Source organism: Coregonus clupeaformis, chromosome 26, assembly GCF_020615455.1.
Source record: "Coregonus clupeaformis isolate EN_2021a chromosome 26, ASM2061545v1, whole genome shotgun sequence".
Taxonomy (NCBI): Eukaryota; Metazoa; Chordata; class Actinopteri; order Salmoniformes; family Salmonidae; genus Coregonus; species Coregonus clupeaformis.
The window spans coordinates 34,894,492-34,910,696 of record NC_059217.1 but is presented as its reverse complement, the minus strand read 5'-3'; the positions used below and the strand labels follow the sequence as shown (position 1 = coordinate 34,910,696).

The following is a 16,205-nucleotide window of genomic DNA, read 5'->3' as shown; positions in this document are numbered from 1 at the left end:
TAAGTAATAAATAGATAAGTATAAAATAAAAATAGCAAATAATTAAAGAGCAGCAGTCAAATAAAAGAACAGTAGGGAGGCTATATACTGGGGGTACTGGTACAGATTCAATGTGCGGGGGCACCGGTTAGACGAGGTAATTGAGGTAATATGTACATGTGGGTAGAGTTAAAGTGACTGAATGAGCAGCAGTACCGGGGGGATCCGTGACAGCAGCATTACCGCAAAAATGGAAGAGGCAAGTGGAAGGGGCAGAAACTAAGGAACTTGTCTGTCGGCCCTGCATTAAAGACCAAAATTGGTTAAAGGAAATTGTGATGAATAAAAAAGTATACCAGTTTCATTTAAGGACAAAAAAATGGACAGCTGTGCCATACAGATTGCAAAATAGTTGGGAAGAGATTTTCGATGTACCGATTCCATGGCACATGGTTTATGAACTGATGCACAAAACGACACCCGATTCAAAATTCTTGCAACCAATAGAATGTTATACTGTACACTACCGTTCAAAAGTTTGGGGTCACTTAGAAAATGTCCTTGTTTTCCATGAAAACATACATGAAATGAGTTTGAATAGGGAATATAGCAAAATGAATAGTCATTGACAAGGTTAGAAATAATGATTTTTAATTGAAATAAAAATTGTGTCCTTCAAACTTTGCTTTTGTCAAATAATCCTCCATTTGCAGCAATTACAGCCTTGCAGACCTTTGGCATTCTAGTTGTCAATTTGTTGAGATAATCTGAAGAGATTTCACCCCATGCTTCCTGAAGCACCTCCCACTTGTTGGATTGGCTTGATGGGCACTTCTTAAGTACCATACGGTCAAGCTGTTCCCACAACAGCTCAATAGGGTTGAGATCCGGTGACTGTGCTGGCCACTCCATTATAGACAGAATACCAGCTGACTGCTTCTTCCCTAAATAGTTCTTGCATAGTTTGGAGCTGTGCTTTGGGTCATTGTCAACAGGGCATGTGATAGCCTTCCTTCTTCAAGATCCCTTTTAACCTGTACAAATCTCCCACTTTACCACCACCAAAGCACCCCCAGACCATCACATTGCCTCCACCATGCTTGACAGATGGTATCAAGCACTCCTCCAGCATCTTTTCATTTGGTCTGCGTCTCACAAATGTTCTTCTTTGTGATCCGAACACCTCAAACTTCAATTTGTCTGTCCATAACACTTTTTTCCAATCTTCCTCTGTTCAGTTTCTGTGTTCTTTTAACCATCTTAATCTTTTATTTTTATTGGCCAGTCTGAGATATGGCTTTTTCTTTGCAACTCTGCCTAGAAGGTCAGCGTCCTGGAGTCGCCTCTTCACTGTTGATGTTGAGACTGGTGTTTTCCGGGTACTATTTAATGAAGCTACCAGTTGAGGACCTGTGAGGCGTCTGTTTCTCAAACTAGACAGTCTAATGTATTTGTCCTCTTGCTCAGTTGTGCACCGGGCCTCCCACTCCTCTTTCTATTCTGGTTAGAGCCAGTTTGCGCTGTTCTGTGAAGGGAGTAGTACACAGCTTTGTACGAGATCTTCAGTTTCTTGGCAATTTCTCGCATGGAATAGCCTTCATTTCTCAGAACAAGAATAGACTGACGAGTTTCAGAAGAAAGTTATTTGTTTCTGGCCATTTTGAGCCTATAATCAAACCCACAATTGCTGACGCTCCAGATACTCAACTAGTCTCAAGAAGGCCAGTTGTATTGCTTCTTTAATCAGCACAACAGTTTTCAGCTGTGCTAACATAATTGCAAAAGGTTTTTCTAATGATCAATTAGCCTTTTAAAATGATAAACTTGGATTAGCAAACACAACGTGCCATTGGAACACAGGACTGATGGTTGTTGATAATGGGCCTCTGTACGCCTATGTAGATATTCCATAAAAAATCAGCTGTTTCCAGCTACAATAGCCATTTACAACATTAACAATGTCTACACTGTATTTCTGATCAATTTGATGTTATTTTAATGGACAAAAAAATTGCTTTTCTTTCGAAAACGAGGAAATGTCTAAGTGACCCCAAACTTTTGAACGGTAGTGTATATATTGTGGATACAACCACCCCCAGCTCTGCAGATTGTGTTTGCGAAGAGACAGAATCATTAGATCATTTGTTTTGGTACTGTCCATATGTAGCTTGTTTTTGGTCACACGTTCAGGAATGGCTGAAGAATTGCAACATTTACCTGGAGCTAACTCTGCAAATAGAACTGCTGGGTGATCTGAAAAGTAATAGTCAATCTATCAATAATAGAATACTCTTAGCAAAATGTGTATCTTTAATTTACCATCTGTACTATGAGAATAGAAAGGTTCAGAACTTTTGTGAAACATCACAGCACAGTTGAAAAATATATGGCAAATAGAAATCAAAACTGGATGGTCTTCAGCGATAGATGGGAGGGGCTTCGGGTAGCTGAAGGATGGGACTAAAAACAAACAAAAGATTACTAATGTAAAATATACTGTGTCCGTAAAATGTATATAGTATGTATAAGCTGGAAGTAAAAGCCTAAGTGTTGTTGTCCATTAGTTTACTCCAATTAGAGGAGGGTGGCAGGGTTCGGGGAAAATAATAAAGGAAAAAAAATATATATATATATATGTATGTATATTGATAGAAGCCACAATCTATTTGCAATACTAAAGCTGATCCACCCCCTAAAAAATAAAAAAAATATAAATATAAAGAAATTAAAAGAAAAGTAGGAGGGGTGCTCGACAACAATGACCACGTTTACATGCACACAGTGTTCCGCATAGTAGGTAATATCCCACTTAAGGTCTTATTCTGGATAAGCTGTTTGCATGCATCTTTGATATCCCGCTCAGGAGTATCCCTGTAACCATGAATAAACAGAATATTCCTCGTTTAAGTTCATATTGGTTAAATGGAATATTAAGTGAAATATGGACACTGACTGTAGGCCTATCACCTCTCACATGTAGCATAATATAATATTGACTCTTGCAGAATTATGCATTTCTTGCAGTAAAATAACACAACAAATGTTAATTTTGTCTCGTGAACAGGAGTGGAGAAATGTGATTTATTTATTTCTGCATCTCTGAGAAAATGCAAAATGCGCGTGTAATGTGTTATCTTTGACACACCATTATGCAACCAGACAGTACTTCAACCACAAATGTGTTTCATAGTTTTCTCAGCTTTTCATTTCCTTAAAACCGGTGAAACTGATGACATTTGGACATTTTGCACAGGATCAATCTTTCCACTGTTTTGTAGTTATTGCGTTTTTCCCCGGTCCCTAAACGAAACAGCCAACTTTACCAGTGTTAAATAGATTACTAATGCATTCATTCTATCGATGTAAGACATTATTCTGGTGAGCACTACTTTATTTAGTCTTCTGAGGCAACAGGTTATGACAGAAGAGAAGCTGCATGTATTTAACTATAGAGGACAAACAAACGGCCGACCAAATGTCTGAAATTATAAGCAGAAACTTTTTTTTTAAAGGGGTGGAAGTAGCCAGTATGTATGTAGTCCAGTATGGAATATCAGCAAAATAAATTATTATGGAATTATGGTGGATCGAACTGCGTAGGTAGCCTACTTTTTGAAGTGATTTGCATCGCAGTGCTAGCTGTGCCACTAGAGATCCTGGTTCGAATCCAGGCTCTGTCGTTGCCGGCCGCGACCGGGAGACCCATGGGGCGGCGCACAATTGGCCCAGCGTCGTCCAGGGTAGGGGATGGAATGGCCGGCAGGGATGTAGCTCAGTTGGTAGAGCATGGCGTTTGCAACGCCAGGGTTGTGGGTTCGATTCCCACTGGGGGCCAGTATGAAAAATAAAATAAAATAAATAATAATGTATGCACTCACTGCTCTGCATAAGAGCGTCTGCTAAATGACTAAAATGTAAATTTGTTTGACAATAAAATGAAAACATCATCACACAACACCCATGATATGCGAAACTGAGGGTTCGCAGACCACGAAAAACCAACACTAAACGGGATAAGACGTTTACATGCCACAGGCAGAATATTTTCAGTGCCAATAGCTAATTATTTAAAAGGAAATAAGATCCCGTGCTTAAATATACATGGGTTAGCTAATTCCCAGATCTCTTTTAAATTGCCTAACCTAGCCATATATAATCTGTGGTATGGAACATCTGTAGTTACTGCTGACTATGGAATGGCCTCTGGTCCACTATGCAGCCAGGGTTTTAATTATACATATTCTTGGGGGTGCACAATGTCTCTTGGGGGTGCACAATGTCTCTTGGGGGTGCACAATGTCTCTTGGGGGTGCCTGATGCTAATGTTGACATTGATATTTCAATTATTTTTGGGAATCCATCCAGCCCCCCTGTAATTATAACCATGCCTCAGGTGAGTCTGAAGAGGAGGAATATGTTTTTTTTTTTAAACTCCTCTATAAATTCCAGACTACAAAGTCTAAACTAATAGGCGTATCTTAATGCTCTGTAGTTACTCCAGTGGTTCAGTCTATCTGTGTCCTAATGCTCTGTAGTTACTCCAATGGTTCAGTCTATCTGTGTCTTAATGCTCTGTAGTTACTCCAGTGGTTCAGTCTCTGTGTCCTAATGCTCTGTAGTTACTCCAGTGGTTCAGTCTCTGTGTCCTAATGCTCTGTAGTTACTCCAGTGGTTCAGTCTATCTATAGACCACTTTGGGTAGGCCTAGAAGTAAAGCCAACAAAAAATTGTTGAACTAAATTCAGATCTAGGTAGTGTTTTCAGTAGTCAGTAACTTTTTTTGCCATGTAGCGGTGTAGCTAACTACTGGAACTACACACAACTTATTTTGTCAAAAAGATTTTACAAAAATGTGTGAAGTAGGCAAGAATTTCTTATTCGGCGTCAGACCTGCCTAATTCTCACTTTAAACATTGTTTTTGTGTGTATTAGGATAAATTACACATTCTGTTAACATCTGACTACAGAATGATCTGTTCTTGCAATTCGTATTCGATGCCATTTCTGATTTAGATATGATCATTTTTAATGAAGTAGCATGTTAGCCTGGGCTGGCAGGCAGGTTGACCTACTGTGTTGAGGAGTAGTGAACTACATGCAGTTCAACTAGTAATTAAACTACATTTTGCAGTAGCTTGGTGGTAGTTGAATTAAATTCAAACCTTGGTTGTGTTTTCAGTAGATAATAACTTTGTTGCCATGTAGCGGTGTAGCTAACTACTGGAAGGACACACTACTTTTTTTTTGTTGCAAAAATAACAGAAAATATGGGTGAAGTATGCAAGAATTTCAGGCATCAGACCTGCGTAATTCTGACGAAACATCGTTTTTGTGTTTAAGAGGCTAAATTACACATCCTGTTAGCATCTGACTCCAGAGTGATCTGTTCTTGCAATTTGTGGTCTACGGCATTTCAGATTTACTGTAGATACCAGAATGTATCACGAAGTAGTTTGGATGTAGTTAACTACTATTTCAAAGTATGAGTAGCTTTTGTGTAGCTTAGCTTTTTCCCAGTGTGTAGTAACTGTTTTCAGAGTACCTTCCCCAATCTCCAACACGTCATAGGCTACAATCCATGACAAGATTCATAGAATCAAATGTGTTTTTACTAAACTACTATGGAGTAAGGCTGTAGGCTGTAAGGTTTCGAAGTAGCGCTGATGTTTGACCCCATAAGTAAATGCGATAAGATCCTCAAAATGTATTATTAATTAGTCCTTTTCAAATACTTCCCTCCTTGCCTCCCTCCCCCCTCCCGCTCTCCGTGCCTCTTTCTGACTACACATCGCCTACACACTCTCCCCTACCTCACCGCACGGACGCTTGAACTAACGCCGCAGCACAGACTGTTTTTCACCCGACTGTTTTCCAGCAAAGTCCCCGCGGTCCCGGAGAAAGGAAGGAAGGAACGAAGAAAGAAAATAATGTTTAAATCCTGACTAAAAATCGAATGGATTGGGCTCTCTATTCTGAGTGCTAATACGATTATAGAGGAGTGTATCCTTGGTACTGTCATTGTAGACATGGCTCGTAGCCGCGGTATGGCACCTTTCTCTCAGTTCCTCGGGGAGTGTTTCCCCTGTCAGTCCTTCACCGCTACTGGAAATGGCGTTGAGATGCTGCTGAACAAGGAAGACGCAGTGAAGGCAGACGCTGCCAGGGAATAAACTACTACTAATATATGATTACCTATGTTTTTCTTTGGGTTGGATTCTTAGTAGTGGTGGACAATACCATGGTGAATTACCAGAAATATATTACTGTTATGCAGCTGGCTCTCGGGGTGACCTCCTACAACAAAGAACATCATCTTCCTCCCAGGAAATCGTTGTGGTGAGTATGAGTATGAATATGACTTAGTGCTTCTGCTGCCTGCTGCTGCGGATGATTCAGAATCATTATGGGATGTCGCCAGCCAGGCAGTTCAGGTTGAAGCTGAGTAGATGGGGGGGGGATTCTATAGCAACGCGCCAAGCTGCCTGCCTCCCCGCACATCCTTTTATAATAAGAGGGTCATGGTCGGAGAAGGAAACACGGTAGCTACGGTAGCGTGAGCAGACTCAATCTGCAAGATGGGCATTTTGTGTTTGTTTCACTCTGTGATATATATTTCAGAACCGTCCAGTGACTTTATCTACCGCAGCCAGCCTGCCCTATCTCTCTCTCTCTCTCTCTATGCACCATGTTGCGATCATTAGGCTACAACAGTCTACTCTAGGGCTAGTCGATATACTGTAGGCTAGGTCAATTCCGCATGCCCTAAGTTTGCCTGCGTGCGTGCGTGCGTGCGTGTGCGTGCATGCGTTTGTTTGCGTGGGCGCGTGCATTAATGTGTGCGCTGGGGGGTGGGTGATAGGCTATCAAGGGGCCAGTGTTTTATAGTGGGGTTTTTTTATACAATAAATCTATCCAAGTTGAGTGTGTTTGTTCAATGCTTTATAGGCTTGTCATTGTTATTTCTGCTCCTCTGTAACCTCGTGCTTCTGCTCCTCTGTGACCTCGTGCTTCTGCTCCTCTGTGACCTCGTGCTTCTGCTCCTCTGTAACCTCGTGCTTCTGCTCCTCTGTGACCTGGTGCTTCTGCTCTTCTGTGACCTCGTGCTTCTGCTCCTCTGTGACCTCATACTTCTGCTCCTCTGTAACCTCATGCTTCTGCTCCTCTGTGACCTCGTGCTTCTGCTCCTCTGTGACCTCGTGCTTCTGCTCTTCTGTGACCTCGTGCTTCTGCTCCTCTGTGACCTCGTGCTTCTGCTCCTCTGTGACCTGGTGCTTCTGCTCCTCTGTGACCTGGTGCTTCTGCTCCTCTGTAACCTCATGCTTCTGCTCTTCTGTAACCTCCTCCTCTGTAACAGTTCTGCTACTGCTACTTTCTCATATACACTTTCATTATGTGTTAAATCATCAATAACTCCCTTTGTAAATTACAGTAATGTAAGTAATTCATTAATAAAGATTAAAATGGAAAAAATGTATTTTCCTCTCCTGTTTTTCTTGTCCATTGTAAACTGTGAAGTGCAGCAGAGCAGCAGGCCTTGCCTTTAACAACCGTTCGGTTGCATCCCAAAATCGCACCCTATTCACTACGTAGTGCACTACTTTTGACCAGAGTAGTGCGCTATATAGGGAATAGGGTGCCATTTGGGAACCAACCAAACCCCTCTCATCTACATCTTCATTAAACATTCCATTCAGCTACTCTTCTCTGTGTGGTTGTGTCTTCTTGTGTCTTGTCCTCCATTTCAATCAATGGCTTTCATGTATTTCTTTGCATGCTTAAAACATTTTGTGTGATCATATCTCCAGGGCCCGTATAAAACATCTCAGAGTAGGAGTGCTGATCTAGGATCCGTTTTGCCTTTAAAATCATAATGAATAAGATTACATGGACGGGGGGGGGGGGGCTGATCCCAGATCAGCAGTCTTACTCTGAGATGCTTTATGCCTATGGCCCTGATCCTCCTGTCCTGTCCTGTCCAGTCCTGCCCTGCCCAGTCCTGTCCTGTCCTGTCCTGTTCTGTCCTGTCCTGTCCTGTCCTGTCCTGCCCTGCCCTGCCCCTGCCCTGCCCTGCCCTGTCCAGTCCAGTCCAGTCCAGTCCAGTCCAGCTCCTGCCCTGCCCTGCCCTGCCCTGCCCTGCCCTGCCCTGCCCTGTCCAGTCCAGTCCAGTCCAGTCCTGTCCTGCCCTGCCCTGCCCTGCCCTGCCCTGTCCAGTCCAGTCCAGTCCAGTCCAGTCCAGCCCTGCCCTGCCCTGCCCTGCCCTGCCCTGCCCTGCCCTGCCCTGCCCTGCCCAGTCCAGTCCAGTCCAGTCCCTGCCCTGCCCTGCCCTGCCCTGCCCTGCCCTGCCCTGCCCTGCCCTGTCCAGTCCTGCCCTGCCCTGCCCTGCCCTGCCCTGCCCTGCCCTGCCCTGTCCTGTCCTGTCCTGTCCTGTCCTGTCCTGTCCTGTCCTGTCCTGTCCTGTCCTGTCCTGTCCTGTGAAGCTTTATTATATTTACATATAAAGCATCTCAGAGTAGTAGTGCTGATCTGGGATCAGGTCTCAGGTAGTCTGTAGCTGTGGAGAGAGAAGGGTTTCTGTGCTTACGACAAGATTACTATCCTGTTGAAAAGAAAACAAGACAGTTAATTATCGGTCAATAACCTCTTCAGCACTTTGCTGCTGCTGTTAGTCTCTGTCTGACAAACAAAGGCATACAGCGGGAGATCATTCCCCCCCCCCCCGATAATGCTGTGACACTTTGGCATGGCTCCATTGGGGTTACAGGCTTATGTCTTATCAACACTCGTTTCATATAGAACAGCAGATCAGAACAGAATAGTTTAAAATAGAATATAAAAGAAAATAACATTGCATTTATTTATTTTTATTTTACCAGGCAGGTCCATTTAAGGTAACAAATTCTTAGTTACAATAGAATAGAATATAAAATATTTGGAGTGAATGAGGAGATCACAATGCAGGCCTAAGCCTGTCTAACAGTGGGAAAGATCTTATCTCCTTCATTTTCTGTGCTCATTAATAGTAGGGGGTTAGAGGCTATCATTCCATCTGACAAATATCCTTTCCATGCACGTCATTGTATTGTGTTGCACTTAACGTCTGCCTCACCACATCTCTTTTTTCTTGGTAATGTTCTGTATTAATTAATATTAGGAAATCTGATGTGCTCTGACTGAGGCATATCTTGTCCTGTCTCCTGCATGTCATTGTATGGTGTTGTACTGTACCATCGGTCTTAAATCAACCTCCTCGCATCTTGCTCTTGTAAACCCCGGACACTCCCACTCATTTAATGGTGCATGAACCCATAGAAATATAGTTACTGGAAAGGATAAAGCTGCATGCCTGCTGGTCCACCCTTCACAGAACATTGACTTGAATGGGAATGCCCGTTCTAGTAATTATGTTTCTATTCATGAAACCCTACTCCAGTAACCAGAGAGGAATGATGTCACCACAAGCCATACAGGGACCAACTATAGAAATACAATTCCTAGAATGTCCCCCAGACCACAGCATTTGAATTGGAACCCATGCTGGGCCGATCCCAATTTGATTCCTATGAGTCCCGTTGGCCCTCCACCATTCAATGTTTGATCCCTTCGAGTCCCGTTGGCCCTCCACCATTCAATGTTTGATCCCTACGAGTCCCGTTGGCCCTCCACCATTCAATGTTTGATCCCTTCGAGTCCCGTTGGCCCTCCACCATTCAATGTTTGATCCCTTCGAGTCCCGTTGGCCCTCCACCATTCAATGTTTGATCCCTTCGAGTCCCGTTGGCCCTCCACCATTCAATGTTTGATCCCTTCGAGTCCCGTTGGCCCTCCACCATTCAATGTTTGATCCCTTCGAGTCCCGTTGGCCCTCCACCATTCAATGTTTGATCCCTTCGAGTCCCGTTGGCCCTCCACCATTCAATGTTTGATCCCTTCGAGTCCCCGTTGGCCCTCCACCATTCAATGTTTGATCCCTACGAATCCCGTTGGCCCTCCACCATTCAATGTTTGATCCCTTCGAGTCCCGTTGGCCCTCCACCATTCAATGTTTGATCCCTACGAGTCCCGTTGGCCCTCCACCATTCAATGTTTGATCCCTACAAGTCCCGTTGGCCCTCCACCATTCAATGTTTGATCCCTTCGAGTCCCGTTGGCCCTCCACCATTCAATGTTTGATTCCTACGAGTCCCGTTGGCCCTCCACCATTCAATGTTTGATCCCTATGATCGTGAAAGTGACAACCTGACACTTTTTAATTTTTGTCAAAAACAACTTTTATATCGAAGGAGTACCTTTCATTTGATGGCCTGCACGTGCGCAGTTCGGCGGCGACACGACCGTTAGACCAGATGACTTGTTTCTACGCATGAGCTGTGCTAGCTATTGTCGCCATGACGTCGCCTACAAGTGTGATCTGGGATTTCGATTGGAAAAGCAGTTTCTGCATATCTTCATACTGTACTGTCTTTGTCTACACTGCTCAGTGCTTGTACCTATCCGGACCATTCAGACATGCGAACAACGAAGGATGAACGATTTGGGACCGACTACTCTCCTGTGTCCCCATACAGCAGGGGTCAGGTAGGCAGGGACCAACCATATAAATATAATTACTAGAACGGTAAACCCCTTAAGAGTATTTCTATTTCTATGGGACAAACCACCATGGTGCTCTGCCCCTGTATCCCGGCAGCAGGGGTCAGGTAGGCAGGGACCAACCATATAAATATAATTACTAGAACGGTAAACCCCTTAAGAGTATTTATATTTCTATGGGACAAACCACCATGGTGCTCTGCCCCTGTATCCCCGGCAGCAGGGGTCAGGGGTCAGGTCAGTCTGTCAGCCTGTTGTTGCTCTGATCATATGCAGCAGCTCTTTATCTCTAGGCCTGTTTACTTAATCATATTCCTTAGTCGTACCCTTATTAGCCTAATTCTTCCCCCGGGACAGAGAGGAGAGGAACAGGGGGATCTGGGACAGAGAGGAGAGGAACAGGGGGATCTGGGACAGAGAGGAGAGGAACAGGCGGATCTGGGACAGAGAGGAGAAGATCAGGGGGATCTGGGACAGAGAGGAGAGGAGAGGAACAGGCGGATCTGGGACAGAGAGGAGAGGAACAGGGGGATCTGGGACAGAGAGGAGAGGAACAGGGGGATCTGGGACAGAGAGGAGAGGAACAGGCGGATCTGGGATAGAGAGGAGAGGAACAGGCGGATCTGGGACAGAGAGGAGAGGAACAGGCGGATCTGGGACAGAGAGGAGAGGAACAGGCGGATCTGGGACAGAGAGGAGAGGAACAGGGGGATCTGGGACAGAGAGGAGAGGAACAGGGGGATCTGGGACAGAGAGGAGAGGAACAGGGGGATCTGGGATAGAGAGGAGAGGAACAGGGGGATCTGGGATAGAGAGGAGAGGAACAGGGGGATCTGGGACAGAGAGGAGAGGAACAGGGGGATCTGGGACAGAGAGGAGAGGTACAGGGGGATCTGGGACAGAGAGGAGAGGAACAGGGGATCTGGGACAGAGAGGGAGGAGGAACAGGGGGATCTGGGACAGAGAGGAGAGGAACAGGGGGATCTGGGACAGAGAGGAGAGGAACAGGGGGATCTGGGACAGAGAAGAGAGGAACAGGGGGATCTGGGACAGAGAGGGGAAGATCAGGGGGATCTGGGACAGAGAGGAGAGGAACAGGCGGATCTGGGACAGAGAGGAGAGGAACAGGGGGATCTGGGATAGAGAGGAGAGGAACAGGCGGATCTGGGACAGAGAGGAGAGGAACAGGCGGATCTGGGACAGAGAGGAGAGGAACAGGCGGATCTGGGACAGAGAGGAGAGGTACAGGGGGATCTGGGATAGAGAGGAGAGGAACAGGCGGATCTGGGACAGAGAGGAGAGGAACAGGGGGATCTGGGACAGAGAGGAGAAGAACAGGGGGATCTGGGACAGAGAGGAGAAGAACAGGGGGATCTGGGACAGAGAGGAGAAGAACAGGGGGATCTGGGACAGAGAGGAGAGGAACAGGGGGATCTGGGATAGAGAGGAGAGGAACAGGGGGATCTGGGACAGAGAGGAGAGGAACAGGGGGATCTGGGACAGAGAGGAGAGGAACAGGCGGATCTGGGACAGAGAGGAGAGGAACAGGCGGATCTGGGACAGAGAGGAGAGGAACAGGGGGATCTAGGACAGAGAGGAGAGGAACAGGGGGATCTGGGACAGAGAGGAGAGGAACAGGGGGATCTGGGACAGAGAGGAGAGGAACAGGGGGATCTGGGACAGAGAGGAGAGGAACAGGCGGATCTGGGACAGAGAGGAGAGGAACAGGCGGATCTGGGACAGAGAGGAGAGGAACAGGCGGATCTGGGACAGAGAGGAGAGGAACAGGGGGATCTGAGACAGAGAGGAGAGGAACAGGGGGATCTGGGATAGAGAGGAGAGGAACAGGGGGATCTGGGACAGAGAGGAGAGGAACAGGGGGATCTGGGATAGAGAGGAGAGGTACAGGGGGATCTGGGACAGAGAGGAGAGGAACAGGGGGATCTGGGACAGAGAGGAGAGGAACAGGGGGATCTGGGACAGAGAGGAGAGGAACAGGGGGATCTGGGATAGAGAGGAGAGGAACAGGCGGATCTGGGACAGAGAGGAGAGGAACAGGCGGATCTGGGACAGAGAGGAGAGGAACAGGGGGATCTGGGATAGAGAGGAGAGGAACAGGCGGATCTGGGACAGAGAGGAGAGGAACAGGCACATTTGGGACAGAGAGGAGAGGAACAGGCGGATCTGGGACAGAGAGGAGAGGAACTGGGGGATCTGGGACAGAGAGGAGAGGAACTGGGGGATCTGGGACAGAGAGGAGTGGAACAGGGGGATCTGGGATAGAGAGGAGAGGAACAGGGGGATCTGGGACAGAGAGGAGAAGATCAGGGGGATCTGGGACAGAGAGGAGAGGAACAGGCGGATCTGGGACAGAGAGGAGAGGAACAGGCGGATCTGGGACAGAGAGGAGAGGAACAGGGGGATCTGAGACAGAGAGGAGAGGAACAGGGGGATCTGGGATAGAGAGGGAGAGGAACAGGGGGATCTGGGACAGAGAGGAGAGGAACAGGGGGATCTGGGATAGAGAGGAGAGGTACAGGGGATCTGGGACAGAGAGGAGAGGAACAGGGGGATCTGGGACAGAGAGGAGAGGAACAGGGGGATCTGGGACAGAGAGGAGAGGAACAGGGGGATCTGGGATAGAGAGGAGAGGAACAGGCGGATCTGGGACAGAGAGGAGAGGAACAGGCGGATCTGGGACAGAGAGGAGAGGAACAGGGGGATCTGGGATAGAGAGGAGAGGAACAGGCGGATCTGGGACAGAGAGGAGAGGAACAGGCACATTTGGGACAGAGAGGAGAGGAACAGGCGGATCTGGGACAGAGAGGAGAGGAACTGGGGGATCTGGGACAGAGAGGAGAGGAACTGGGGGATCTGGGACAGAGAGGAGTGGAACAGGGGGATCTGGGATAGAGAGGAGAGGAACAGGGGGATCTGGGACAGAGAGGAGAAGATCAGGGGGATCTGGGACAGAGAGGAGAGGAACAGGCGGATCTGGGACAGAGAGGAGAGGAACAGGCGGATCTGGGACAGAGAGGAGAGGAACAGGGGGATCTGGGATAGAGAGGAGAGGAACAGGCGGATCTGGGACAGAGAGGAGAGGAACAGGCAGATTTGGGACAGAGAGGAGAGGAACAGGCGGATCTGGGACAGAGAGGAGAGGAACAGGGGGATCTGGGACAGAGAGGAGAGAAACAGGGGGATCTGGGACAGAGAGGAGAGGAACAGGGGGATCTGGGACAGAGAGGAGAGGAACAGGCGGATCTGGGACAGAGAGGAGAGGAACAGGCAGATCTGGGACAGAGAGGAGAGGAACAGGGGGATCTGGGACAGAGAGGAGAGGAACAGGGGGATCTGGGACAGAGAGGAGAGGACCAGGGGGATCTGGGATAGAGAGGAGAGGAACAGGCGGATCTGGGACAGAGAGGAGAGGAACAGGGGGATCTGGGATAGAGAGGAGAGGAACAGGCGGATCTGGGACAGAGAGGAGAGGAACAGGGGGATCTGGGACAGAGAGGAGAGGAACAGGGGGATCTGGGACAGAGAGGAGAGGAACAGGCGGATCTGGGACAGAGAGGAGAGGAACAGGCGGATCTGGGACAGAGAGGAGAGGAACAGGGGGATCTACAGTTTAAAAAGATGGATAAACTCCTGTTGTTATTATTCCTTCCATCTCATCTCCATATTTTCTTACAGACCCAACCGTAGACTATAAGTTACCTACCTACCAGTAGTGATACAGACCCAACCGTAGACTATAAGTTACCTACCTACCAGTAGTGATACAGACCCAACCGTAGACTATAAGTTACCTACCTACCAGTAGTGATACAGACCCAACCGTAGACTATAGGTTACCTACCTACCAGTAGTGATACAGACCCAACCGTAGACTATAAGTTACCTACCTACCAGTAGTGATACAGACCCAACCGTAGACTATAAGTTACCTACCTACCAGTAGTGATACAGACCCAACCGTAGACTATAGGTTACCTACCTACCAGTAGTGATACAGACCCAACCGTAGACTATAGGTTACCTACCTACCAGTAGTGATACAGACCCAACCGTAGACTATAAGTTACCTACCTACCAGTAGTGATACAGACCCAACCGTAGACTATAGGTTACCTACCTACCAGTAGTGATACAGACCCAACCGTAGACTATAGGTCAACAAAAAAACAGTTGCTCTGTGACCTTGGCTAAATTAAAACAAAAGTAGTGGTTTCCTTCTATTATCCAGTTGTAAACTGTGACCTAGTAGAAATTAGCTGCGTCCCACCAGTGGGCCCCAACCCTCCTTTTGGGAAACACAGGGCTAAACCGGACCATTCTGGCTCAGAATAAAACCTTACACAACCTTTGTCCTTCCTCCTCGTCATTAAAGCTGATGAATAAAAGCGTCACAAATGACTTCTCCGTTGGCCATTGGTTACATCATCACTGAGGTCAAGCTGAGGACGGGGTAGACACACCTGCTACAACTTGCTCCGCCCACAGGCTGGACAGTAAACACATTCGTTTTGTATTTAACCAGGCCAGGAGACATCTCACAAGGGAGACCTGACAGAGAGGGCTACTCAGTACAAAAAACGAAACACAAGTCATACAGTACCGTTGACCTAAAGGAACAGAGCTATATGTCTAGATTATGTATTAAATACATGGCTCTGGATTGAAATAAGACTTGATAAAATGTCTCCCAACCAACCTTCCACCTTCCCTCGTCAGCCAAGACAACAATACTCTGACTACTGAGGATATTGATTAAAAAAATAAATTTAAAAAAACGGATCAAGTTAAAGACCGCCATTTTAGGATCAAACATCTATAATCAAACATTTCTTTCGCAATGAAAGTTGTAGTCAGTCAACAACATTGTGGTTGTCATGTCAACTGATCATTTCACATTCTTACCTTCATCTTTTGTTCTTAGACTGAGGCATTCATACAGCTCAATCATATGCTTGCTCTCATTTCTATGCAAAGCATATTGAGATATGTTCAAACTGTGCACACATTTTAGGATTTTCTGTAAGGTGAAAGAAGAGGTGATTTCAGCACCTGGTTGGTGATAGTATCTGGCCACAGCTGAAATCACCTTGTTTATAAAAGGTAAAGTCTAATGGTGTTGTCCCTAACGGGCTGAAACAACCTCACCATAAACCTCAACAACCTCACCATAAACCTCAACAACTTCACCATAAACCTCAACAACCTCACCATAAACCTCAACAACCTCACCATAAACCTCAACAACCTCATCATAAACCTCAACAACCTCACCATAAACCTCAACAACCTCACCATAAACCTCAACAACCTCACCATAAACCTCAACAACCTCACCATAAACCTCAACAACCTCACCATAAACCTCAACAACCTCACCATAAACCTCATTGTACATTGCTGATGTTTTGCATAACTTGCCAATACTTACACAATTTCATTTCATTGAGTGAAAATGAAAAATGAATAAGTCAACATTGTTAAGTGGATGGGCTTACAGTCCTTTAGTCATAGGAAATGTTAGATACATCCACAGGAGATGCTTGCTTCATTTTTTTATTTTCTTAGGTAGAGGCTTGGATGACATTTTAATATCTACTCTGAGGCAATGTCTTGAT

General features: G+C 46.3%; 1 protein-coding gene across 10 annotated transcripts in view; it reads left to right on the top strand.

Annotated features, from left to right (window-relative positions):
• Positions 1–5,753: 5,753 nt before the first annotated feature.
• LOC121540688 (tight junction protein ZO-1) overlaps positions 5,754–16,205 on the top strand; it is a 173,326-nt gene continuing 162,874 nt past the window's right edge. For all 10 annotated transcript variants that reach the window (XM_041849721.2, XM_041849720.2, XM_041849711.2 and 7 more), the window contains exon 1: positions 5,754–6,315. In XM_041849721.2, coding sequence (XP_041705655.2) covers positions 6,164–6,315 — 152 coding nt within the window. In that variant the 5' untranslated portion in view covers positions 5,754–6,163. The remainder of the gene's footprint in view (positions 6,316–16,205) is intronic.